This window comes from Psammomys obesus, unplaced genomic scaffold, assembly GCF_907164565.1.
Source record: "Psammomys obesus unplaced genomic scaffold, mPsaObe1.curated_primary_1811, whole genome shotgun sequence".
Taxonomy (NCBI): Eukaryota; Metazoa; Chordata; class Mammalia; order Rodentia; family Muridae; genus Psammomys; species Psammomys obesus.
In genome coordinates, this window is record NW_026596034.1 from 11,044,077 (window position 1) to 11,071,798 (window position 27,722).

The 27,722-nt window shown below is 47.2% G+C and overlaps 1 protein-coding gene and 1 pseudogene across 1 annotated transcript; both read left to right on the forward strand.

The window, feature by feature from the left end:
- Positions 1–533: 533 nt before the first annotated feature.
- Ccl22 (C-C motif chemokine ligand 22) lies at positions 534–4,931 on the forward strand. The gene is made up of 3 exons (XM_055620722.1): positions 534–606; positions 1,687–1,810; positions 4,843–4,931. The coding sequence occupies exons 1-3, from the start codon at positions 534–536 to the stop codon at positions 4,925–4,927; spliced, it is 282 nt and encodes a 93-aa protein (XP_055476697.1). The 3' UTR covers positions 4,928–4,931.
- An 11,800-nt stretch (positions 4,932–16,731) lies between these two features.
- On the forward strand, positions 16,732–17,741 carry LOC129687099 (guanine nucleotide-binding protein G(I)/G(S)/G(T) subunit beta-1-like; annotated as a pseudogene).
- The last annotated feature ends 9,981 nt before the right edge of the window (positions 17,742–27,722 follow it).

The following is a 27,722-nucleotide window of genomic DNA, read 5'->3' on the forward strand; positions in this document are numbered from 1 at the left end:
GTGCAAGCTGAGGCGCAGCCTGCTCTGAGCCGGGGGAGGCTGTCTTCTGAAAGAGCCTAGACAACCCTGACGTAAAGAGTTCATGGGGCTCCATCCTTGAAATGAGACTCTGATGCCCGGCCTTGACATATGAAGGAGGCCTCATCTCCAGGCAATTGTTTGCCCTTGTCTGCTGTCCACGTGCCAGCAGTCACTGAGGTGAGCAGTGGCTTCCCCATGGCCACCAGAAGCTCCTCCCAAGACCCCCAGAGGCATGGCTGAGGTCATACAGCAAACAGCCTGTGGAGAGCACCGCTATGGGGACTTTACGAGTCTCTCGGGAGAGCCACAGTTTGGGAGAGCGGCAGTCCCCGCTGAGTAGTTCCCCGCCTTTGGATGGTCCCGTGGGGGGAAGTGGGACTTCTTCTTTCAGGACAGGAATGTCAGGCTTGGCGGTGACTAAGAGATGTCTGAGCTGGTGGGTGGAGAGAGTGCTTAAGTATCCGGCCTTCCTGTGCTCTGGCCATTAGACACCTGGCTAGGACGGATACAGCATGACCAGCCTGCAAGCCCCACTCCTCGTGGCTCTCCTACTTCTTGCTGTGGCACTTGAGACAGCTGATGCGGGTGAGGCTGGGGAATGGGAGGGTGGACGCTAGAGGGCCTGGAAAGAGTCCCAGAGTGAGTCTGCCATTGGGCTAGCTCTGGCACTTCCTCGGGCTGGTGCTATTACTTTTCAGAGTCCAGGTACACCCGTTTATAAATTGGGTAGTCAGGTAGTCAGGAAGGCTTGGCTTCTTGCATCTGGCTCATTGGTTTGGGGGTTGTCTTTTGTAAGGCTGCTCAGACAGCTCAAATACAGGGGGCCCTGGGAGTGGACGCCTATAAGGTATCAGGCTTGAGTTGGGGAAGGTAAGACCTCTCTTAGAAAGCTGGCCTGCCCTCCCAACAGCCAAGGTTTGCTTCGGAGCCTGTGGTTGAGACAGGGATCAGACCCCTCTTTGCCATCGCACTTCCAACAGTTCTGCTTTGGACTGGGCAGAAGAAGGGTCTCCGCAGTTGGGCTATCAATTCTCTGAGAGCCCCCAGGTAGCAAAGCCCTACGGAATTGGTACTCTTCAATGGACCTTAAAGATGACAGATGACTAGGGTCCATCAGGGGCAGAGTGAGACTTGAACCAGGTCTGTGTTGTTACTGTCCTGTCTGAGCCTTGATTCTGACTCTGCCACAGGCTCACCATAACCTTGGATGCTTGCCCTCCCCTCTCTGGTGCAGCGTCACCAGGGCACTGGGAAGAGGAAGGTGTATCCCTAATTTTTGGTCACACAAAGTGGGGGTGGGGGGGACGTCTGGAGTAGGGCCGAACATCCATCCGAAAAGCTCCTGGGAAGCTGGTGCCGTCATCCACAGACTGACCTTAGGTGAGCATGGAGGCTCTTCTGGCTCAGAGGTGCAGGACCCATTTAGAAGCCTGTTGATGCTCAGTCATTCTGCGTTCACTTCCTGAGCTGACTGTCCCCGAGTGTAGACACTGGGTCCTTAGTAGCCTCTCAGAGACTCCCCAGGTAGGGCTGAAGGAGGCCTAGAAGATATCCATCGGTGTGGAAGAGAATCTTTTCCCTATAGGTCAGCCCATAATTAGGGCTGGGGCTGAGGCTGGCCTCTCCATGCTCCAGCTAAATGTCCTCTGGGTACCCCTCCACCAGGTCCCTATGGTGCTAATGTGGAAGACAGCACCTGCTGCCAGGACTACATCCGTCACCCTCTGCCACCACGTGTCGTGAAGGATTTCTACTGGACCTCAAAGTCCTGCCGCAAGCCTGGCGTTGTGTGAGTAGAGAGCCAGTTCTCTGCTGTCTTTGAGGGTGGGTCTGACAGGGGTGGCCCAAGAATAGGCAGGATGCATTGAGATTCAATGCAAGAAGGCTTGGCTGAATGTGTTGGCTCAGCCAGGCTTGGGTTTTCTGAATCACAAAATGATGGTATCATTCAGGAGATGTTGTTGAACATCTGTGACATGACAGACCTGAGGATGGCAGCTGAATAAATGGATGCCACCCCAGCATGGCTTGGACACGTGGGCAGCACTTAGCCACAGACTATTGATGATGAGAAGTAGTGTAAGTATAGGAATACAAATGACATGCCAAAAGCCATCTCCTGCCAAGACATTCTGGGTCCTCCCAGTCCCCCGGAATTCTTTGAGGTAGCCATTTTGTTTAGAGACACACTATTAAGAGCTGACACCTATGAATGGCTGACCATGTGCCCAGGCGATTCTGAGCACTACCTGTGTCACTCATTCAGTCTTTGAAGCAATTCTACAAGGAGGTTAACCCCATTTCATAGGTGAGAGTCCCAGGCTCAGCAAAGGGAAGAGGACCCAGGCTTAGTAAAAGGAAGGGAATGTAGGCCTAGCAAGGTGAAGAGGATCCAGGCACAGCAAAGAAAAAGGGATCAGGTTCAGGAGAGGGAAGAGGAATCAGGTCTAGTAAAGAGAAGGAAACCTAGGCTCAGCAAAGGGAATGGAAAGCAGGCTGAAAAGAAAAGCAGGGAGCAAGATTCCCCAGCCTGGAGGAGGAGCACCTGTGTCCCTGGGTGGCGTTTTCTCTTGTGATTCTTCCCTCTTTGCCCAGCTCCTTCCATGTGACTGGAAGACTCCTTTTTCTGTGGTAGACCCCTGTCGGCTTCTTCTCCCTTAGCGCCTGCCACTAACCACATGATCTATTGGATGGTTCTTGGGTTTGGGGTAATACACCACCCCTTGGGCTTTCTAATCACTCCCTCTTCCCACACCCTACTTCATCTCTTAGAAGTATCTGCAAAGAAGGGCAGAGCAGGAGCCCTCCCAAGGTTCTGGCCCCTTGAGCTCTGAGACTGTCTCCCATCAGTTCAATAGAGCCATAGCCCATTGTTTCCCAAGTGCAGAAAGATTATTTATATGCTGAGCATAAGGCATGGGGCGCTTTAGCTAGAAACAACCTCGTGCAACAATTGCAGTTGGTCTGAATCCCTTGCACATGAGCTTAAGGGTCTCTTCAGCATCACAGGGCAGCTAGGGCAAGTGGAAGTCACAGAGCTCACAGCCTGTGACACAGGAGATGCTCAGTGAAGGACAGACCAGTGATCCATGGACACTGAGACCGAAGAGAATCTAGAAAGAATATGGCTTGACAGAGAGGGAGACAGACACACAGGGAGGGAGCAGCCTTGCGTAAGCTGCCGGGGAGGCCACGCTCAGGCTGGGTGTGGTGGCCCACGTCTTTAATCCCAGCGCTCGGGAGGCAGAGGCAGAGTTCAAGGCCAGCCTGGTCTACATAGTGAGTTCCAGGACAGCCAGGACTACATGATGAGACCTGTCCCAAACACAAACAAAAACACCAGGTTCGGTGTTGTCCTTGGGCTCTGCTCACTAATGGTCTGTGATGCAGTGACAGGTCAGGGATGTGGGGAGCCAGCAGCTCTCAGCTGTATGGCTGGACTCTCAGGAAGCAGCTATGGAACGGCAGCAGGGACCCCCCCTCACCAGCCAGCCTATACCCACTTTGCCAACCACAGCTTTAGAGCCCAGGCCTGGCCTGGTACTTGCTGCAGTTGTGCCAGGCAGGAGCCCTGGGCCATACTTGTTGGGTGGCTTAGTTTCTTTTCTAACTTCTGTGGTGAAATACTCAGAGAAGAATGGCTTGGGAGATAAAGGGTGTGTTTTAGCCTGAAGTCTGAGGTGCAGGCCAGCAAGGCAGGGAAGTCAATGCAGCTGGTCACATCTTGTCCACACTCGGGAAACAGGGACGAGTGTGTATGCTCAGCTTGCTTTTTCCACTTTATACACCCGGGATCTAGTGCCCAGGGACTAGCCCCACCCACAAGTAAGATGGGTCTTCTCACATCACTTAAAATAAGATAATCCCCACAGGCGTGCCCAGAGCTCTCCCAAGTGATCTTAGACACTGTCAATTGACAGTGAAGTCTATCATCACAACATGATATCCTATTTCTCCACCAGATGCTCTAGGACTCTCAAAGAGGCCTGGAAGGGATGTTCTTCAAAGTCACAACCCAGCTCCCACCTCAGACATATTTTATTCCTTCTTATATTCAGCCAAATTTCTTTACATTGGTGGGTAGACTAAGTGTACGGGAATGGGGAGCACAGTAGCATGGGGCAGGGAGCACGGGACACATAGAATTGTTGCAAGAATTAAAGAAACCATTGTGTAGGGTAGATGGATAAATGGCTCAGTCAGTAAAAGTGCTTGCTGAGCAAGCATAAGGACCCAAGTTTGGATCCTCAGCACTCGTGCAAAAAAAGCCAGATGTGGCAGCATGTGCCTGTAATCCCCGGTGCTGGGAAGGCAGACAGGAAGATCGCTGAGCCTTGCTGGCCAGCCAGTCTAGCTGAATTGGAGAGATCCAAGTTCAGTGGACTGTATTTAAAAATAAGATGAATAGCAAGGGAGGGAGACACTCTATGCTGACCTCAAGTCTCTACAGGCATGTGCACATCCATCACACACACACACACACACACACACACACACACACACACGAAGAAACAAATACTAATGAAAAAGTTGAGGCCATCTTCTGTAGCACCTACCACGTGTGTGCTGTAGCTCTTAGTAGCACCTGATTTCTCGAGCAAGTCAGTACGTATCCTGATGGCTTCATCAAAATCTCATGCAGCTGGGAAGTACTGTCGCCCCCTTCCAACAGATGTAGAAACCAGGCCTTAGAGAAGTTGCCCCTGATTTTCTAGCAAAGAGCAAAACTAAAATCCAATCCAGAGAGGTTGGAGGCAAGGTCCATACTTTTGGCTGCTAGCTTGCTAAATGCTACCACTTACTCCTTGGCATCTCTTGCAGTTTGGTAACCATCAAGGACCGTGATATCTGTGCTGACCCCAGGCTGTCCTGGGTGAGGAGGATTCTCCGTAAGCTGGCCTACTGAGGACCTGATGACCACCGATGTGATCACTCCAGGAAGCCCCAGCAAGCCCTGTCCTTCTGCCATTCCAGCAAGGGGCTTGCCATCAGCGCCATCTTTGCTTGCCTTCTTCCCCTGGGCTATCACCTGTTAAGCCACTTCTCTGCAGCCCCTCTAGCCCATCCCCTTCCAACATGGCAGCTGGGGGAGCACCTTCTGGCCAGCCTTACCCAGTATTCCCTCCCCATTGCTTTAGATGAGATCAGGGCTCTTGTTTTGGTGAGCTGGCCCTGAAGATCCGGATGCATTCCCTGTCCCCAGCCTTGGTCCCTTCCCTTCCTACATGTGGGAAAGACCTATATGCTTCAAGGATGCACTACCTAGTTCTGCTTCCTGGGAGGCTGCTGATACCCAGAATGCTATTCCTGCCACTTGCACTTGTCCAGTGCCACTCACCTCCCAGACTTCAATCAGTCCCAGTGGGCACTGGGTGGGTACCAAGCCTCATCCTTCAGACTTTCTTGGCCTCTGCCTACTCTCAGTAGAATTCTGGGAGTTTCAGGCTGGTCCACTAGGCCCCTGGGGTCAGACCAGCCTTCCCACCAGAGCTCTTCTTGTTTCTTGCTCTCTAGTGTAGGGCAGGGAACACAGGGGGACAGAGTAGGGAGCACAGAGGCAGGCTCAGAATCAGATTTCTGAAAGGAGCTGCAGACTCCATTAGTAAAAGTAATGTTTCCCCCATCCCTGGATACAGGGTAGCTTCCTGTCAACACGGAGACTCAGGTTGTTAGAGAGAAGCAATGTAGGTCAACTGTGAAACCCTAAATTTACCAGGAATCAACTTCTATCCCTCTTTAACCATATGTTAGATCTTTTACTTTTTCTGCTCCACTCTAATTCTCCTGATTCCTTGCCTGAATAGCTGATAATGAAATTTATGCTATGGTGTCAATGACTGCCATGGGTTGGTATTATAAGCTGTAGTTATATTTATGTAGGAAAAGAGGATAAATATATAGGAGGCCAAATCGATGAATTGGAGAGTTTTAGGAACTGGGGTAGGGAGGGCCACACAGAGTGACACTTTCTTGTTCTCAGAAAGCAGCTGACTGTGGTAACTGCAGTGGATGGCACAGTTAAAGAGCTTGACTGAAAATTAGTCTTGAGTGGTTGGGGCCCTGCCAAGAATTTTGGAGTCATTTGTGCTTTCCTGGAGAAAGCAATGTCCTGGGGAGGGAATACACCTGCTTGCTCCTCTGGAGGGAATGTAGCCTGGCTTAGCAGAGTGACTGGATTGTGACCTGAGGACATTGCTTTTCCTCTCTGAGCCTCAGATGACAGAAGATGGGACCACGGAGGACTCAGTCCAAACCACAGGAACTGACACTGCCAACCACAGCTGTGTCCAGGGTTCATGTTCCTCCAGAGCCCAGGAGGAGTATCTGGCCAATGAGAGGCACTAGCCAGCCAGTGCCGCTCTGCCCACACCTATGCATAGAGTCCCAAGGTCCTGAGATCCGCCACCTTTCCTACTTCTGGGAAAATAAATGTTTACCAACAGTGTCTGCCTTGGTTCCTTGTCATCAGGGCCTGTGCCACTTACTGGAGAAGGGTTGACATTTGAATATAAAGTGTATAAGGTCACCCCATGAGGGGCAACAAGGCTTGGGGGGACAGCTATACAAATACCAACAGAAAAGCCAGGAATTCATCCCCAAGCTCCTCTCCACCTGGGCTGGCCATGCGTAAGATCACTTCCCCCCCCCCCCCAGGTCCAGAGCTATAGACTGCTCATCCAATAGAAGAGTTCTTTTCTCATATAAGTGCATCCAACATTCTGATCCATGGACAGCCTCCAAAGTGGATATCCAGGGACCTAGGACCTTCTCCAGGTTCTGCATTCCTTCAGGATCTGAATCCCTCCATGGAAGAGAAGGGAGGTTTGTGGGATGATGAGAGAGGGTGTGCCCCCATTGTGAGATGGGCCATCGGTGTCTTTCCTTAATTGCTGAGGGAAATTTTATAACTTCTTTCTTCTATCCTTGACTCTAAAGCCAGAACCATGTGGAAGAAGCTGCCAAGCTCTGCTGCTTGCTGGAGCTGGAACATGGCCTCCCCTTTCAAATATGTTTTCACCAGCTTTCTGTTTTGATGGTTTCCTTCATTGCCTAAGCTTGGCTTGTCCTGAAACTCTCTCTCTCCCCCTCCCTCTCTCTGTAGACCAGGCTGGTCTCAAACTCGGAGATCTGCTTGCCTCTGCCTCCAGAGTGCAGGTATTAAAAGTGTGCCCCACCACCCCTGGCTCTAAGGTTTTCTTTTAATTCCTTTTCACAAGTTGGAAGCTTAGCTGGGTGGCATCTTGCTGTGAGGTCACCATTCCCTTTATTTCATTTAGCATCAGGCTTTTCTTTAATCTGTTTATCTCCTTGAACACAGGACCTAGCTCCATTCCACTTACTGATGCCCCCTTTCTCCTCAAACTCTACATTCTGTGTTTTTCCTTGCTCAGCTTGCTCCTTGTCATTATAGATCTGCATAAGAGTGAACACCAATAACCACAGGACATAATAATAGGTTGTTTTGAGATTTCGTCTGTCAGTTGAATTAATCAAAACTCTTCAGTTTAGCCTCAGGCAGATTTTTCTAGACAAGGGCAGAAAGCAGCCACATTCTTAGCTAAAATATCACAAGAACAGTCTCTAGGCCACATACAAACATTCTTCTCTGAAACTTCTTGAGCCATACCCCCACAAATCACCCTTAACACCACTGTCTCCCATGTTTCCTACTAGTATGGCCCACTAATCCTCACTTAAAGCATTCAACTGTTTTTATAATCCAAAGTCCACATCCCTCCAAACAAAAGTGTGGTCAGGCCTATCATGGAGTCAGCTAGAGGGGTGGCTGAGAGAGGGGTGGCTGAGAGCTCTACATCTGGATCCACAGGCAGCAAGAGAGAGTGACCCTGAGCCTGGCATGAGCACTTGAAACCTCAAAGCCCACCCCCAGTGACACACTTCCTCCAGCAAGGCCACATCCACTCCAACAAGGCCACACCTCCTAATAGTGTCACTCCCTTTGAGTCTGTGGGAGCCATTTTCATTCAATCCACCATACACACATATCTCACACTGCCCAGACAATAAAGAAGAGTACTTTACACTCAGTGTCTTCATGATTTCTTGAGTGTAAGCATAAATCATAGGCATCCCGAAGTGGTAGGCGTGAGCATGGCAAACACAGCTCTGGCAGGTCTTGCCTTCCCCCATTCCCTCTTCCTTACGAAACTGTTCCTAAAACTAGCCACCAAGGTCGTTTTCATATTTGGCCACTTTATCTTTCTGAGAATGGACACCAAGGTCCAGCTACCAAAGTAGTGAAGTCCAGCAATGTTGGCCTTCCTATTAACATGCCCAATCAAAACAAAACAACTCATTCTAACATGAGGTTTTCCTGCTTCCCTTTACAAACTGCCATTTGCCCACAGGCCACGTCTGTCTCTATCCAGAAGCATGCTTTGTCCCTCCAGGGCAAATATCACTTCCATCCCTTGGCCCTGTTTCTTTTCCCTTCTCCATCATCCTCTATCTTCTGTCTTGGTGTCTCATTCCCTGCCACTTGTCCCTTTGGAACAAATAAATCTCCTTTGTGCTGAGAATTTTGTGTGTCCTGTGCTGACTCCGGATCTTTCACCCTTTTCCATCCTGTCAACCCTTGTTCCCTTCATCCCTGCTTCCCTGGACTCTTAGGCAGTAGCTTTGGATTCCGAGCACTGGCCAGGATGAATCACCTGGAAGAGGTGCACATCAAGAATTCTGGCAGGTGCCAGGCATCTGTAGATGTACCAAGGTGCTCTGTCCCCTGAGGCTCAGGTCTCCCTGTGGGCAAGTAGGGAAATAGTACAAGAAGATCCAGGCCACCAACCTGATAGCAGCGACAGGAGTGGAGACACAGCTCCACACTGGTGCCCACAGCAGCCTTAAAAGTTCTTTTCAGAGGCCTCCTCTCAGGTGAAACTCGATCCTTGCCTTTGGCATAGAAAAGAATTTCAGGACAAGCCAGTGTGAAGCCGACTTGGAGTTTACTCAGAGGCATTTAATAGATTGAGAAGCATGGGTTAATACAGAGGAGCTCAGGAGGAAAGAGGAAACCCAGCCACATGGGTTGGGGGCTCCTCAGAGACAGCCTTGTCGAGTTGCCTTTTCAGTATCTACCAGCCTGATGAATTTTGAGGCTTTATCTGCAAAGGGTTGCTAAGGAACCCAGATGGGATCCTGAGATGGTTTCTGAGGAGCAGGACCACAACAGATAGGTCTCCATCACTGTGAACAAAATTTGAGACTTCCAGATAATGTCTAGGAGGGGAATAGACCCTTCTCCAGGTCATAGACACTCATGCTTGTCCTTTGTTAACATACAATGTCTGTTAGAAAGAAATGGTGTTTCTATGTTGACTCCTCAAACCAGTGCTGTTAATTGTACCGGCAAGAGGCTTCAACTAGACACTAGGGTGAGGGACTCTTTCCCTTCCCATGTCCTCTCATGATCTTCCCTGTCTCTGCTTTAAAGGACTTGAGATCTTTCTCCAAATAAGATAACCAGGTGGACAAGAAAACACTGAAAATTATGATTACCATCACCACCACTCATTGGAGAAATGGGAACAAAACCCACAGAAAATACAACAGAAAACCTAAAACATAACAAGTGTTGGCAATAATGTGGAGAAATTTGAACTCCTGGGCACAGGTGTTTAGAGTACCGAGTGTTGCATCTGCTGTTGAAAACACTCACTTTTTGCTGTTCTTCCAAAATTGAGTGATGGAATCATGTGACCCCATAGTTTTGCCTGTGGGTAATATGCATACATACAAATAAATTGAGAGCCATGTAGGCTTAGATTTTCCAGACACCTACTTTATTTAAGGTTCTTAAATGCCTCTACTTCTTTTTCAACCCTAGGTAGGAGATTAGTAGGGAAGGGGCTGTAAACCTCTTTTAGCTACTTCCTGCTGATTAGGGTCATTGGGTTCTTTGGGAATATACCAATCTCAGTCATCAGGATACCAGCAGTCCAGTCAAACAGCAAAGCAGCAAGCTACAGCAGCAGCAGCAACAGAGGTGGCAAGACTCCGCCCAAATGGCACAAGTCTGACAAAGGGGCAAAACTCCACCAAAGCAGCATGAAACGTTCTCTGGAGCATTTCTCTCTTCAAAAACCAGCAAAGTGTAGTGATGCAAAAAGCATTGTCTCACTGTGGGCTTCTATTTACCCCTTCTCAGAGTCCACACAAGGACATTTTCCAGCTAGCAAAAACCAGGCCCCTCACATGAGGTAGTTTCTAGCTCACAAACATCTCAAGCCTTTTCACAGGGGCGGTTTTCCCCTGGGGGGACGTGGAATGGACATTCCCACATGCTACACTTAGAACCAAACCAAAACAACAACAACAATAACAACAAAACACAACATATTCACATGGCACAACTGAGTTTCCTAAGAAACCAGAAACTTCCACTTCAAAGCAGGATGCCAAGGAGATATCTATACATTCATGTTCATTGAAACATTCTTTGCAATTGTCAAAAGTGTCCACCAGCAGGGGAGTAGAAAGCAGCCACAGTGGAATATTATTCAGCATTTATAATGTGTTTATTTTTATTTTATGTGCATTGCCGTTCTGCCTGCATGTAAGTCGTGTGAAGATGCTGGGTCTTCTGGAACTAGAGTTACAGGCAATTGTGAGTCATCATGTGGGTGCTGGTAGAATTGAACCCAGATCCTCTGGAAAAGCAGTCAGTGCTATTAACCACTGAGACATCTCTCCAGACCCCTTTCTGCTTGTTTGTTTGCTTTAAAAATTTTTTTTTCAAGACAGAGTTTCTCTGTGTAGCCCTGGCTGTCTTGAAAGTCTCACTGTAGACGAGGCTGGCCTTGAACTCAGGCTGGCCTGAATTGGCCTGTGAATGTGCCACCGCTGCCCAGCTATTCAGCACTTACTGAGAAGAATTCTGACACAGACTATCATATTCAGGGACTTTGAAGACTTTATACTAAGGGAAATAAAATTATCCAGCCACAAAGGGATAAATATGGTATTTTTCTGTTTATAAGGGGATTTTATTGTTGTGTGCCTTTTTTTGTCCTCCCTCCTAGAGGTGGTAATTGAACCAAGGGCTATTTCTTGTAAGGCATGTGCTCTATCACAGACCTAGAAGAACAGTAAAATAAATAAATAAATAAATAAATAAATAGAAATAAATTTAAAAAAACAACTCAAAATGTGATTAAGATCGTGGCAAAAATTAATGAAATAAATATAAGGAATCAATGAAGCAAAGAGTTGATTCTTTAAAATGACAAGATGGGCGAACCCTCAGCCAACTAATCGAAAGAAAGCTGAGTTATCCCTGGAACTCATGCACTGAAAGTTGTCCTCTGACCTCCCAGTGTGTGTACACACACCCTCACACCCACCAAATCCTTCATAGATTCCAGAGTGAGACCTTGGGCAAGGGAGCCCCACTTACCAGTGAGGGGGTCATCTGTCTGTAACATGTAGGGAAAGACCCAAATCCACAAAAGCAGAGATTAGAAAGGAGACATCACAACAGAGAAGACTCAGAAAACCATAAGGATGTGTCCTAAGCTTTATGCTCATTTACACTGAAAGTTCTAACGGAAGTGTGTGGCTTTCTGGATGGATGTGACCTACTGAAGGTAAACAGATCTATGACAGGCAATAAGACTGTAGTCATAATTTAAAAAACACCCCATCTGAAAAAGGCCTAGGCCAGATGAATTCAGAACAAATAACAATATCAACTTATTCCATAAAACTGAAAAATGAGAGGGGCAGTAAAATGACTCAGCAGGTCAAGGTCCTTGTTGTGCTGGCTTGGCAACTGAGTTTGATTCCTAGAATCTACGTGAAGGTGATAACAGAAAACTAAAATGTTCTCTGGCTGGTAGGTATACCCACACCCCACACTAATAAATAAATAAAAATTAAATTTTAAAAAATAGAAAAGGAGCCAGGTGCAGTGGCACATGCCTGTAATCCCAGCACTCAGGAAGGCCTCAGGATCTCTATGAGTTTGAGGCCGGGCTGGTCTACAAAGCAAGTCCAGGACAGACAAGGCTACACAGAGAAACCCTGTCTCAAAAAACAAAAGCAAACAACAAACAAAACAAAAAAGGAAAAACAATACTCCAAATTCTTTTTTTAGGAAATCAATGTTATTCAGATACCAAAACCAGATAAATACACAGAAAATAGAAAATTATTGGCCAATCTCAGCAATGAAGATAGAGGCAAAAATTCTCAAACAGAGGCAAACCAATTTCAACATCACATCAAAAAGATAATTTACTCCAGTCAACGTGGCTTCATTCCAGACATGCAAGGATGACTCAACACACTGAAATCAAGAAATACAATTCATCACATAAATGGATTAACAGATGGGACTCACATGGTCATCTCAAGGGACGCAGAAAAGACCTTTGGCAAAATCCAATGTCCCTTCACAATAAAACCACTGAAGGGACTATGAATAAAGAAAACATGTTTTAAATAATAAAGGTGATATATGACAAACCTATACCTTCTATCATAATAAATTGAAGGACAAAAACCAAAAACAAAGCATTTCCCACTAAGATCAGGAATAAGACAAGGGTGTCCACACTCACTTCTATCCAATGTAGTGCTTGAAGTTTTATCTACAGCAATAAGACATGAGAAGGAAATAAAAGGGAGACAAACGGGAAAGAAAGAAGTCAAAGTGTCCGTATTTTTGTATGATATGATTCTGTGTGTGAGAGACCCCAAAGACTCCACAGAACATTCTTAGAGCTGATAAGCCTTTTCAACAAAAAGTCAGGTTACAAAATTAACGTGCCCAAATCGCTAGCCTTCCTAAATACCAAAGACAAACATACTGAAATAAATCAGGGAAACAATCCCACCCACAGTAATGGATGAGAGGGAAGAGAGGAGACTGGAGAGGCACCTGAGAGGTTCAGAGCACTTGCTGCCTTTGCAGAGGACCAGAGTTTGGGCCCCAGGGTCTACGCTGGGTGGCTAATAGCCACCTGCAACTCTAGTCCACGGGATCTGACCCCTCTTTGTGCCTCTGAGGGCACAAGCATGCATGCACTTACCTACATACAGACTTGACTTTTTTTTTAAATTAAACATCAAGAAACCATCAACCTTAGCTGGAGGTCAAGGCACAGTTCTACAATTCCAGAGGCAGGTGGATCTGAGTTCAAGGCGAGTCTGCTTTTTAGAGCACATTCCAGGACAGACAGCTACACAGAGAACCTTGTCTTGAAAAACCAAATAGAAAGAACCACCCACCAGGCACAATGGCAGAGGCAGGCAGGTTTTTGTGAATTTGAGGCCAGCCTGGTCTACACAGTGAATTCCAAGCCAGCCAAGACTACCTAGCGAGACCTTGCTTCAAAATAAGTAAATAAAAATAAAGAACGAATGAATCCAGCTGGAAGGTGGGTTTATGGGACTGTAGAGAGTTCCCAGAAGAACTACAAACGGTAAAGGAGGGCCAGCAAGATGGCTCAGAAGGTAGAGGTGCTTCTGTGCAAGCTTAGTGACTTGAATTCAGACCCCGGGGACCTGTGTAGAGGTAGAAGAAAGTAACAGGCTCCACGAAATCATCCTCGGACCTCCACGTTCAAGCGTGGTACACAGGCACCCCTACAGAGTTCATACAGGTGAAACAATAGCAAATTAACAATTCATTAAAGAAACAAAAATGCTAAGCGATATTTTTAGAGACTTTTTATTTTTATTTATGTATGTGTGTCTGTGTGGGTTTAGGCACACCACATTTGCACAGTGTCCAAGTAGCCAGTGGAAACTGGAGTTTACAGGCAAACTGTGGGTGCCTCGGAGCACACACAGATACGATAAAGTGATAAATAATGTTTACATTGGGGGTGTGGAAGGGAGAACAGAGGTGGGAGTAGAAGGGGGAATAGCCAACATTAAGGTTATACAAAAGAATCATACGGAAACCTAGTATTTTGTAAACCATTAAAAACACAATTTTTAGTAAAAGGACATTGAATGAAGGCGCCTTACACAGAAGGGCAATGCTCCTTCCATAACCCACGTGTTACTAAACAAAAATCTTCCTGCCACATGTTGGTCAAGGAGTCTCCAGAGGTCCCCCAAACAATACAAGCTGCTGTCATTGCTCTTGGTTGTCTACCAGAACTTGATGATAAGACCCCGTTGCTGAAGACACCTTACTGAAGACATGACACATGTCATGGAGAAGTCACTTTTGGCCATGTGACCACTTAGCAAAATAATAGTAGTAAGATTCCCCCGGGCCTTGTGTTAATGAGGTTTTGCCAATTTGACACAAACTGGGGTAGTCTGGGAAGAAAGGGTCCCAGTGAGGAATTGTCTCCATCCTGTTGGCCCTTGGGCACAGTTGTGGGGTGTTTTCTTAATTAATGACTGATCTGAGAGGGCCCTACTCCATTGGGGATAATGACACCCTTGGGCAGGTGGTTTCAGAAAAGAATATTATTGGGTGGCCTAGAGACGATTCTTGTGATATTTTGATGAAGGATGCACCACTTTCTGCCTTTGCCCAAAACATCTGCCTGAGACTAAATTGAAGAGTTTTAAGCAAAACTTAAGCTGTGGCAATTTTCTTGAGAGCAATCAGACTTTTATACCTTTATCAGAATATGATAAAGGTATACTTTTATGCCATTATCAAGATATGATGGCAATTGCCAGGATCAGTACATTTGTAATTGCCAGAATACAATGAAGGTTTCAGGCTATACAAGGTACACAAGATTAATGTCCAAAACCAATTGTCCTGTTCAGCTTCCATGCTTCACTGACTTTCAAGGGAACATACAGAGAAATACAAATTTGCCTGAATGTTTTACTGCCTGAAGACGTGCGTTGGTCCCTCAGGAACTTGAAGGCACAGGAGTCCTGGGCTCTAACCTGAGAAACCTATGATGCATCCCTCTCAAGACAGCCAGGCCAGGCCAACTCAATGGTTCCCTGCAAAAGTTGTTTAAAGAAAAACCTAATGCTGAATGGAATAAAGGGAATGGTGACCTCAGGGCAAGACTCCATCCAACTAAGCTTCCAACTTGTGAAAAGGAATTAAAGAAAAGCTAACACAGTGAAGAAAGTCATCAAAAACAGCTGATGGAAATGGATTTGAACAAGGGAGCCAAGTTTTAGCCCCAGGCAGCAGAAGATCTTGGCAGCTTCAGCCACACGGTTCTGGCTTTAGAGTCAAGACTACAAGAAAGTGGTGTATCTCCCTTTGCAATGAAGGAAATCTGCTGAGGCCAGGCATGTGTCGGGGTGTCCCTGCACAGAGGCCCAGAGAAACCATTGCATGCAACTGTGAAAGTGAAGCCTAGACCGTGTTGGAGACCTCAAGCTTTTGGAGATGCCAGGATCATGGGAGATTTGCCAAGGATAGCTGCTTGGGTGTGAAGCCAGCCCAGAGAGAAGTGTGCTCCTCAACAAAGCTGAAAGGAGTTGGGCATCCGAAAGCACTTTGACATCACGCATGGAGACGCAGAGTTGGACACTGGACATCAGACATGGAGACATTGGAGTTTGCCCAGCTGGTTTTCAGTTTTCAGTTATGCTTTGGTCTGGTGTTTTCTCATTAGTCTCCTTTTTTTTTTTTACTGGCTGTGTGTTTTATGCCATTGTATGTTGGAAGTATCTGATCTGCTTTTTCATTTTGATTTTACATGGGATTGTCATGAGTCTCAGAAAAGACTTTGAATTTTGGAATTTAACAGTGTTGAGACTGTTGTGGACTATGGGACTTTTGAAGTTGGGCTGAATGCATTTTTTTTTTCCAGTATGATCTGGTTATAAGCCTATGGGCTCCAGGGAATGTAATGTGGTGGTTTGAATAAGAATGGCCCCCATAGGCTCATATATTTAAATGCTTAGTCATCGGGGAGTGACACTGCTTGAGAAGGATTAGGAGGCATGGCTTTGTTGGAGGAAGTGTGTCACTGGAAGTGGGCTTTGAGGTTCAGGAGCCCAAGCTAAGCCCAGTGTCTCCCTCCTCCTACTGCCTGTGGATCTAGATGTAGAACTCTCAGCTCCTTCTCCTGCACCATGTCTGCCTGCGCACTTTCACGCCTCCCACCGTGATGACAATGGACTAAACCTTGAAACTGCTAGCAAGCCCGATTAAATGCTTTTAAAAATACTTGCTCTAGTCATGGTTTCTCTTCACAGCAATAGAACACTCACTAGGACAAGGTTTTTAGCAAGGGGTGTGGGGATGAGAGAAGGTAATAAGGGATGAAAATGACTAAAATCCACTATACTTTTTCAAAAATCTCAGAGGCAAAAAGTAAAATGGTGGTCACTAGGGGCAGAGGGAGGCAAAGGCCAGTCATTTGTTGATAGTTTCAGTGAGGGAAGAGAGAGCTCTGGAGGTAGGCAGCTATGGTCAGCCCAAGTAATGCTTTGAAAGACTCCTAAAGAGCCAGCTAAGCAGTGAATGGGGGGGGGGGGGCAAAGGAGAGCCCGTGTAGAGGAAACATGTGTCAAATGTGCTGTTTCTGGAGGATGGCAATGGTGGGACCAGGCGGTGATGGTAGTGGGGCCAGGATGGGAGCAGCATCCATGTGGACTGTCCTGCCCTGTAGGCTCCTGCCTATAGTCCAAGAGTGCTAAGACCAAGCCTGCATGGATGCCAGGCTGGGTAAGGGTGAGATAGACTTACATGTGTGGGAGACCAGATCAGAAACACATCTGCAGAATGTCGAAAGCAGGGTCCTGAAGATGAGTGGGCTAGGCCAGCCACCACAGGAGGCTGAGCAACTAAAGGACCAGATCAGAGAGATGCTGATCTGATCAGAGATGCTCAAAAATCGTACACAGATGCAACTTTTGCAGGTGACAGACAACATTGATCCAGGGGAATATTCCAGATGTAAACCAGGAGAATGCTTAGGAGGCATCTGGCCAAGATTTATGCCATGCACCGAGGCATAGACTCCAGAGTCTGTCAGGGCCTCTCAGGATGGAAAAATCGTCATCCAGGAGAGCTACACCACAAACAAGGTTCATCCTCCTGGAACGGGACTCATGCAGACACCCTTTCTGGGAATTATGTAGCCTGTGGTGGCCTGGATAACATCTGCTCCATTTACAGTCTGAAAACTCCCTAGGGAATGAGTGTGAGAGCTGTGAGCTGGCAGAACACATAGATTATCTGTCCTGTGGCTGGTTCTTGGACAACAATCAGATAGTCACCAGCTCTGGAGACATCACATGTGCCCTGTGGAACATCAAGAAGACAGGCCACCAGACAACCACATTAACTGGGCACACGGGAGATGTCATGAACCTGTCCTCCTGACACCAGACTGTTTATCTCTGGTGCTTGTGGCGGTTCATCCAAGCTCAGGATGTCCGAGAAGGTATGTGTTGGCAGACCTCTCATGAGTCTCACATCAATGCCGTGTTTCTTTCCCAATGGCAATGCCTTTGCCACTGGCTCAGATGCTGTGTGCAGGCCGTTTGACCTCCACACAGACCAGGAGCTAATGGCCTATTTCCATGACCTCATCCATGGGATCACATCAGTCTTGTTCTCTAAGAGGAACCGCAGCTTCTTTCTCGCTGTGTACAAAGACGACTTCAACTGTGATGTTTGGGATGCACTCAGAGCTGGCAGAAAAGGTATCTGAGCTGGAGACCACATCTGCATCAGCTGCTTGGGGGTGGCTGATGATGGCATGGCCGTGGCAACAGGGTCCCAGGACAGCTTACTCAAGATCTGGCACTAAGGCCACAGGTGGATGACTCAGCGACTGGAAGAGTGACCTAGCAATAGCTTATGTTACCCAACTCAGACACCCAACCTCCCCTCAGAACTTCAAAAGGGCAAGATCTTTTTTCTTTCACTTACTACTGATGCCAAGAGCACAACTTCCACTAAAAGAAGGATCTCTGTGCTGTAAAAGAAAACATGTTGTGTACTTCTGGGCTACTGTCTTTGCTGTCTTCTTGTCTTTGATGGATTTTAAAGGAAGTGCTACAGTAAAATGTTAGGCAGAAGGCAGTCCCGAGTGTGACTATGAGGAAGAAACTCCACTTGACTAGTTCATTTACATTTTAGACCAGGATCTTGTTTGTGGCATGCATGAAAAACTAGTTGAAGACTTTATTTGTAATTGTCATAAATATCAAGTCATTTGTAGCAGGATTTTGGAAGCATTCACATTTTCTTCTTAAATACATTCCTTTGTGTACAGCAGCTAGGAGGACCAGAGTTCACAATCTATAGAACCACAGAGGGTAGGTGTGGAGTAAAAGACTGTAGGGAACAGATACATTTCATTAGGAGATATAAATAGAATAGATATATATGGATGGGTTAGGGGGCTGGGATGGAAGGATCAAATAGGGAGGGTGAGGGAAGAAGGAGTTGAGGGAGAGATGGCTAAAATTAAGGAACATTTGAGTGGTGGTATGGGAACCTAATAGAATAGAAATTTTCTTAAAATATATACATATATGAAGAAGATCTAAATGAAATTGCCAAATAATAAGGGAGACAGAGTCCTAATTGGCCATTTTTTTTTTTTGTCACCAAAGGAAGTGTCTAGTACCAGGATTGTGTTATATCTAATTGAGCTGTTGGCCAAAGAGTTCCCATTGGCATCCCAAAACAGTCCAGGCTGTTGCCAAGATGGCAGGTTTCTCTCCACAAACAGACAGCAAGGCCCCATTGTGAAGACACCACCTAGACAACTCCTTGAACATGGAGAAGTCAAGCTGGTGCCTACATAGAGCCTTCACACCTGTGTTCTAGCATCTTTGGTACAAGAAGGCACTCTGCACTCTCTCAGAAGAGACACGTAAACACTAAGCCAGCAACAAATCCTTTATCTGCAATGGCGTCCTTCCTGCAAGGTATGCGAGGGCAATAGTGGCACAAAGCTCGTGCCAACCAACAACTGGGTTGACTTACGGCCCACTCCATGAGATAGAACCTATACCCAACACTGCTTGGGTGAGCAAGAACCAGAAGCTAGGGACCCAGGGACCTACAATAAAATCAAATTATATTGATCAAAAAAGGGGACAGGGGAAATGTAGAGATAAAATTAGTGCCTTGGAGCTGGGCGGTGGGGGTGCACGCTTTTAATCCAAGCACTTAGGAGGCAGAAGCAGGTGGACCTCTGAGTTCGAGGCCAGCCTGGTCTACAGATGGAGTTCCAGATGGCCAGGGCTACACAAAGAAATCCTGTCTCCAAAAACAAACAAAAAGTAGTGCTTTGTTTAGCCATCATCAGAGAAGATTCCTCCTGAAGCAGATGGGACATATACAGAGACCCACAGCCAGATATTACACAGGGAGTGAGAGACCTTAGAACACTCAGCCCTAAATGGAATGTCTCCATCAAATCCCTTCCCTCAGAGCTCAGGGAACCTGGAGAAAAGGAAGTGAAAAGAGTTTAAGAGCCAGAGGGGATGGAGGACAATAAAAAATCCAAGATTCTCATTGACATGAGAGCAAAGCTCACAGAGACTGAGCAGCATGCACAAGGCCTGTAGAGGCTACACCATGCCCTCTGCATACATACTATGGCTTCCAGCTGAGTCCTTTTATGGGACTCCTGTGAGTGTGAATGAGTGGGTCTATGATTCTTGAGCCTTCTCTTGCTCTCTTTTCCTTCTGTTGGCTTGTCTTGTCCAAATGTGTGATTTTTTTTCTTATTATATTGTGTTATATTTTAATATTATCTCTTAGGAGCCTGTTCTGTTCTAAAGACAGGCAGAAAGGGAGAGAAGGAAAGGTAGAAAGGGCCTGGGAAAAGCAGAGGGAGTGGAAACTGCAACCTGGATATATTATGTGGAAGAAATAACCTATTTTAGTAAAAGGTAGACGTGGGGGGGAAGGGAGGGCAGGTGGAGCAAGAGTGAGCAGCGCCCTCCATGGCCTCCACGGTGGCTCCTGCCTCTAGGTTCCTGCCCTGTTTGAGTTCCTGTCCTGACTTGCTTCAGGGATAGACTACAGATGTGAAAGTGTAAGCCAAATAAACTCTTTCCTCCATGCTCCTCCCCCCAAAAAGAGGGAGAACCAGAGCTCATGGCAGTCTCTGACTAGTCAGTGATGCGGGTTTGTCCCTGGTTTTGTTTTGTTTCGTTTTTGGTTTGTCCCATGTCACAGACAAACTGTTTCACACAAACACAGCATAGTCGGAAGGGACAAGATTCAGAAGCAAAGTAGCCAACCACGTGTTGCAATGGCCATGAATGCTCTCTCAGAATTCTTCCCCTTTGCTGAGCAGGGAACTAATTCCCAGGACCTTTCTCTCCTGACTTGTCCTCACTGTCTAGTTTCTGCTCTTACCTTGGGTTTCATGTGAGGTTGGAGGGAAGGTTGTCATCATGTGACACTAGCCATTCTCTTCCTGCTGTCAGAGACCTGTTATCCAGAGAGGTGCCTGTCATGTGCTTGGACAGTCAGTTGCTTATTTGTGTATGAAACAATGTGCAAAACAATGTTTTGAAAATAATGATCTCAGGTTTTCTAAGTTAAATTTTAAACGATTTGTTGTTTCATTTTGTTTTGTTTCTTCATATTGGGTGGGTTTACTCTTAGAATCACATGCTGTGGAAATGCTCAAAAGTGCAGCCAGGATTTGGTCCTTAGATGTTCTTTTTCTCTTAAGAAATACCATAGTCTTTCTGACTATGGCGGCTCTGTCCATTAATGTTGCTTCTCTGCATACATATTGGAACTAGCAAATGCTTTACACACTTGAGTGGTGGAGTAAGTCACTGTTTACTTTTTTTAAAGAAATGAAACAGTTCTGTTGGGAATGATTGCTGTTGGATTTGGGGAGGAGGGTGGGAAAGGCACACCGCTAACTCTGTCACTTCCTAGAAGCCTGTCCCTGTGGTATAGCCTTCTGCATCCAAGGAAGGCTATCTTCACACCATGCAGATCTTCCGAGTTTACATCTCAAGCCCTGTCCATCAGCGGCCACTGAACAGCTGTGCTCTGTGGACCCTCCCCTGCCCCTGTATTCTGTACCCCTCCGGGCAGGAGCAGTGGCTTCGCCACTCTGTTTTCTGTAGCAGAAATATTGTACAACACTGTGCCGTGACTGTGCAGTTGGCCTGAACCTGGCAAAGAGAATACAGTGCAGCCCCTTCTCATTCCACCAAAGGACTGCAGAGTTCTCTGCACCTGTACCCTTTCCACCATGCAAGAGTACGGCGAGGAGGCTGGGTGCAAGAGAGACACTATATTAAATTGTTATTTAAGATGAACCAAAGTAGTTTGATGTGAAAAAAAAAAGTGCCGTTTCTTAGGTTGATGATGTTGCTTTGTAGCATTTAGCCACACATTTACCGGGAGGCAATCAGGTGTGGATTGGGACTACAATAAACAAAAATTCTAAGAAGTTCCCTGTGGTCTTCTGAGCAAAGGAAGGATATTTTTTTTCTTTCCAAATTACCATGTTTAGATGAGCACCTAGTGGCCTTAAATATGCTTTCTATTTTTGTGCAAGACAGAGTCATACCAAGCATTCAAGGCTGGTCTTGAACTCCACATCCTGCTGTCCCTGCCCCCTAAGAGATGAGCTTATGAGATGAGCTTACCACCACACACCACGCTTGACTTCCAATGGTCTCTTGTTTTGCATCTGTAGACATCAACAGTTCTGTATGGAGCCTTTCTGAGCTGAGCCTCTGTGTCCCATATGTCTGTGTTCCCTAAAGCCAGGAACCTGAACTCCATGCTTTTCTTGCTTCTCAAAGCTTGTTACAGGGGCCTGGAGAGATGGCTCAGTGGTTAAGAGCCCTGACTGCTCTTCCAGAGGACCTGGGTTCAACTCCCAGCACCTCATAATTGTCTGTAACTCTAGTTCCAGGGGACCTGACACCCTCATGCAGATATACATGCAGGCAAAACAGCAATGTCCATAAAACAAAACAAAACAAACTTGTTACAACTCCAAGGGATGGCATTCAGTGGGTTTTTACTCTGTTCAGCTTTCCATGTTAATAAATAATTAGGGAAGGCACTTTACATAACTGTTGGTTAAAAAAAAAAACATGAAGGGATGTGATTTTTTTTAAAGAAAACAAACAACCAAAAATATGCCAGACTGTCATCTGTGGATTAAAAGAAGTTTTACCTAAGAGCACAGCAAATCTAATACCTTTAGATTCAATTTGTATTTATACTTGAGTCATCTGCGGTTGCTGATTAGATAGAGAAGTGTTGGGCTTATGGATAGGGTATGTAGTTTCATTTCCTTAGATCTTAGGCTTTCTCACCTCGAAGCACCACATAAAATATGAACAAAAACACTGCTCTTCCTCTGCAAGCACACACACACAGTGAAGGTGAACACCAGTCAACTAAAGGGTTGTTTAATCTGGCCATTTGTTATGCTTACTGGGGAAACTGATAATGACACCCTTGCCTAAAACCCCAGTGATATTGGTTTTGGAGACCATCGGGGAATTCTAATGTCTTGTGAAAGTTTTATGGCAGAGGACTCCATCCCCTCTATCTGCAAAACCAGTTTCTCTCTGGATCCTGGGTCACTGGTTTCCATGAGAATTCAATAGGCTCTAAGAGGCCCCTCAGGGATAAGACCCATTTCCCCAGTATCCCCCACACTCACTATCCCTCCGTGCAGTGGTCAGGCTGCTTTCACCAGCTCCACAGCCTCAGTGCCTGTCTGTTGTCTATGGCTAACAGATGTGCCACGCAGACTTCCCTTCCACATCCCCGAGATTGCATCACAATTTCACCAAACCATCTTCATGATTAATATGGCAGCAGCATTCAACAACTGAAATGAAACGGTAACAACAAGTACTGTCTGTTGTTTTGGGTAACACTTCATGGTCCTGGGTTTCAGCTCAGTCCACAGCCCTGGGCCCTGTCTCTCTCACACAGAAAATATCCCACTGTATAATGATAGAGAATAAAATGTGTATTTTATACAAATAAGTTAATAGGTGAGGTGAAAATAAGAATAGGAGGTTGAGGTGAGGCATAGTCGTGACAGTCAACAGCCTCCTGAAGATACAAGTCTATAGGGCAAAGCTGGAGGCAGGGAGGGGAGATATGCCCCCCCTGATTGGCCAGAAGGAGTAAAAGGAGAAGGCCTGGGAGGGTGGGTGGGGAACACAGGGAGCCTGAAAAGGCTGTGACCCCTGGGTGGTCTTAGTCACCCTCAGTGTGATTGAAGGACTCCTTCCCTTCTCATGCTGCACAATTGAAAACTGCTTCCCTAGTCATGTCTTAGCTCAAAGTCACCCTCATACCCCACCCTCACCCCAGCCACATACCCTAGCTTTCCTCAGCATCACTTGGCTATGGTCCAGCTGCAGCTTCCCTGAGCCCCTCCCTCAGAGCCACCTGTGTAGATATCCTCCTTGTTATGAAGGGGGCTAGCACCTTCATTTGGATTAGGCTCTTCCCTTGCCTGGAGACTTGGTTAGAACACTGCCCATAAGTCTGACATCACCGAACACTAGGGAAGTGCAGGCAGAAGGATTTCAAACTCAAGGCGATCCTGGATTACATAGTAAGTTCTACACAGCCTGGAGTACACAAGTGAAAAATGAATGGATGAACGAGCAAACAAACAAACAAGCTGCCTGTGTGTGTATTGTGGGGTTAGGGCATTCCCCAAAGTTTGTGCATCACAAGAAGACAATAGTACGTCTACAGCAAAACCAAGCCGTTCACTTGCCACTCCATCTACTCCATCAAAAGGAAAAGCAAGCACCCTGCTCGTGTGAGCCTCACAGAATTACTCACACCAGCGTCTTGCCTTGAATTCTGGGCCTCATCCAAAAATGTTGCTTTAAGTTCCGCTTTATAGGAAGCACGCAGGATAAGGGAAAAATTAGGTGACTCATAAGGAAGTAACTAGATAAGGGAGAATAGGAACATTGTACAAACAATGGTCTTGACTCTTTGAAAGGTCGATGTCATAAAAATAAAAACATGCATGTGGTCTGTGAGCGCTAACAGGAAATAACCGCATGCAATGCACACTCCTAGAAGATAGCCTAAAAGCAGAAGCTAAAAGCGGGAGTTGCCAACTGTGACTCAAGCCTGGATATTCCAGCAGTGGTGAAGCTGAGGAAGGTAAATTATGAGTTCAAGACCCTGTGAAGTGGGGAGGGTTGTCAGGGAGGGTAAGGAAGGGCTGGAGAGATGGCTCAGCAGTCAAGAGCATGCTGTTTTTGCAGAGGACCTGGGCTCAGTCCCCACAACTCACATCACACAGCTCAAAAGCTACCATAACCCCCACACACTCAACAGGGGCCTGCACACAGGTGGCACACACAGCATTCGCATAATAAAAATAAATCCTAAAACAAAGAAAGAGAGAAAAAGAGACAAATCAAGAAAAGGCTTTGACCTAAGGAAGGAGAAAGAAGAAAACATTTTGGGACAAACTGGAATGTGTACCGGGTGTTAGAAGACACAAGGGGGTCACTGCTGATTCTGTGAGGTGGACGAATTGTAATTGTATTATACTTACAAATGAAGTCGGAAGTGCACACTGGTCTATTAGGGGCAAAATGTCAAGCAGTCGGAATTCATTTTGCAATAGTTTGGCCAAGAAAAAGAAAAGATGAAACCAATATGAAAAATGTTGAGTGTTGAATCATTGGACTATAAAAATTGTTCGTGCCATTTTGTCTTCTATAATGTTTAAAATGCCTCAAAAAATGGTTGAGGAACCAAATTTTCTTTGCTTATTTTGGGGTTAAGAATCCATCCTCTCTCCTTCCTTTCTCCCCCCTTTTTTTCTTCTTCTTCTCCTTTGCCCTCCTCCTCTTCTTCCTCCCCCTCTTCTTTTTCTCCTCCTGAGACTGGGTCTCAGGCTGTGTAGCTGATGACAATGATCTTGAATTCAGATCCTCCTGCCTCCACCTCCCAAGCACTGGAAATAAGGGTTTGGGCCAGCACACCCAGTTTTGTGATGCTGGTGATGGATCCCAGGGATTTGGGAAGCACTCTACCAAATGAAGCATGCCCCCGGTCCTATCCTTTCCCTGTCTGTCTAATTTATTTTTACAGTCTGGGATGGAACCCAGGCCCTCACATATGCCAGCTAAGTGCCCTAAACACTGAGCTATGCTTACAGCTTACTGCTTTCTTGCTTCCTGCCTCAGCCTCACAACCTGAGAGTCCTTGGGAGCCCTTGTATCTTCCTCCTGCTACTGAGCTGGGGCTCACTGAGGCCAAGAATTATGGCTTTTTGCTTATCCCTGAATCTCTTTGTCTCACCACAGTCCCACCCACACACAAGGGCTTTGTAAACACCAGCACTCTAACACCGAAACTAACACAATAGCACCAGAAAAGCGCTGAGTTTCATTCACTGCCCCAGAGACTTGCTGAGGTAACCATTAGCACCCCGTTGTATAGATGGGAACACTGCAGTACAAAGAGGGCTAGCAACCTGCCCAAGGGAGACCTTTAGGAGTGGCAGAGTTGTGCTCATTCTGTGTCTGGCGGACCTGAAAGCCTGGCTACTGTGTCCAAACAGCATCTCAAAAGTTACTCCTTGAAACCTGGATGAGACGGCTGGGAACACCCATCTGTAGGCGAGAAGCTGGGCCCGGGGGGAACACGGGCTGTCTGTCCCTCCAACTAAGTAAGTTAGAATAATGTTGGTTTTGTCTTTTCACCCACTGTGCGAGCATTCAGACACTTGCTTGTCGAATGGGTGGAGACTCAGACCCCAGAGACAACTAGCTGGGCCAACCCATCCTTCTTTACCTCCTAACCAGTTATCTTCAGCAGCCACATCCATAAAGTGGACCACCACAGTGACAGATACTAGTCTTATACCCTGGGTTGGTTGTCATGACTTCACGGGTTTCTCATGGAAAACCTGTACGTTTTGTTTTGTATTGGGGGTACACTCCAGGCTTTTGGCGTGTTAGGTGAGTGCTGTGCAGCTGAGCTGTGCCTCCAAGCACCGTTAGTACCTCCTTCCTAACTGTACAGAATTCCAATATTGTGCAATAATCCCAGAGCCAGGCTGGCAAGTCCTCCCCTTCCCTCCAGGTTCTCCTCTGGAGCACACCCTAGAGTCAGGGATCCCACGTTTTCATTCCCAGATCCTTCTCCCTCAGAAATGCAGGGACTGTTTTCCCACAGTGCTCCTCTGGAGTCCCCTGCTCTCCCCGGTCTGCTCCCTCTTCTCTCTCCCTTTGCCCCTGCCCTCTCTCCTTTCACCTCTTCTCATGCTGTCTACTGCTCTTGCTCTTACATAGCACAGAGTAAAGAAGCTTAGACCTCTGCTTGTTGGTTTTGTTTTCTTTTGTTTTTTGTATTTGTTCAAGCCAGGCTGACCTCAAAGTCACAATATTGTAGCCCAGGCTAGACTTGAACTTCAGGCAATCCTCCCTCAGCCTCTTCAGCCTTGGGATTACAAGTATGAGGTACCATACCTGGCCTGGCTCCCCACTTTTATTACCCCTTGTTAAGTCTCTCCAGCTGTAAAATGAGGCTTCCTAGCTTCTTATCTGGTCAGGTGAGGGCAGGTTGGCTGGGCCTCAGTGGACATTGACCAAGGGAGCTACCTCCAACACTATGAGTAGCCAACTCCAACTCCACCCCCCCCAGGGGCGTCCCCCCCCCCCCCCCCCGTCTTAGTGGGTAGCAGGGAGAGCAAGAGGTCCTCTGGTGTGGCAGCTGCAGTCTGCCCAGCTGAGCCTAGACCAGGCTGGCTGTAGTCCAGCTGGCTACATAGCCTGGGACACTTTTCTAGACAAACTGGTTTTTCCCCCTGGCAGGCAGCCCAAAAAGTAGCGCAAATTCACTCCCAGCCCGAGGCTGGGGAGGCTCTAGCTGCCTGTTCTAGACGCCCAGGATTGTACCCCCCCCCCCCCCCCCCGTCTTCAGGGAAGCCTGTTGTGAAAGCAAGGACCCACCCCACCTTGCTGCTAGGTCTTGCCTAACTCAGTAAGAAAACTTCTGGAAGATCAGAGCCGGAAGCTGGGTTAGTTAGATTCTCTCTGTACAACAGCCAAGCTGCCCCGATGGGAGGCAAGACCTCTCTCTCTAAAGCTCTGTACTAGGGTCCAAGGAAAGCCAAGAGGACCATAGCTCCCATGTTAAGTTTGTGGCTGTGCTGCTCCCGCAGATGGCAGAAGACAGGCAGAGCTGGCAGTGGGTACGCACAGGCTAGAGTGGGCAAACAACAGTTAAGGAGGCCTGGAGGCTCAGGTTTCCATGTCCTCGGCAGCCCTGACTCCACTGTCGGTCGTCTCCTCTGTGGTCCTCGTAAGTTTATTTTCCAGAGTGAAGCTCTGTATGATTAGTAATGGTCTCTCCCCTCTCTGGGCCTCAGTTTCCCCGTCTGTCCATAGGAGGCAGGTCTGGATCATTCTTTCAGCAAACTGTCTGCCAGGCTCTGTGTTGAGCCCAGCAGATGCGCTGCCTGAAATTTATCTGGAGGTTCTAAGGAGGGAAGGTGGGTTCTGCACCCCGTCTACTCCCAGATCAAGAAACGACTTGGCAGATCTGGCCTGGCGGGGCCCAGCGTTCTGCATGACCCTGGCTCAGCGTCCACTTAAAACAGACCCCGGCTCTCCAGGAAAGGTGCCCCTGCGGCCCCCTCGGTTCCCTGCGCGCTGCTCCAGCAGCGTAGCTCAGCGCTCAAGTGCTACGCGACTGGTTCCTTGGCAACCTGGGAGGAATCCAGCTGCAGCTAAGGCTCTTCTCCCCTCCCACCGCCTCCTACTGCGGGAGCCGGGGG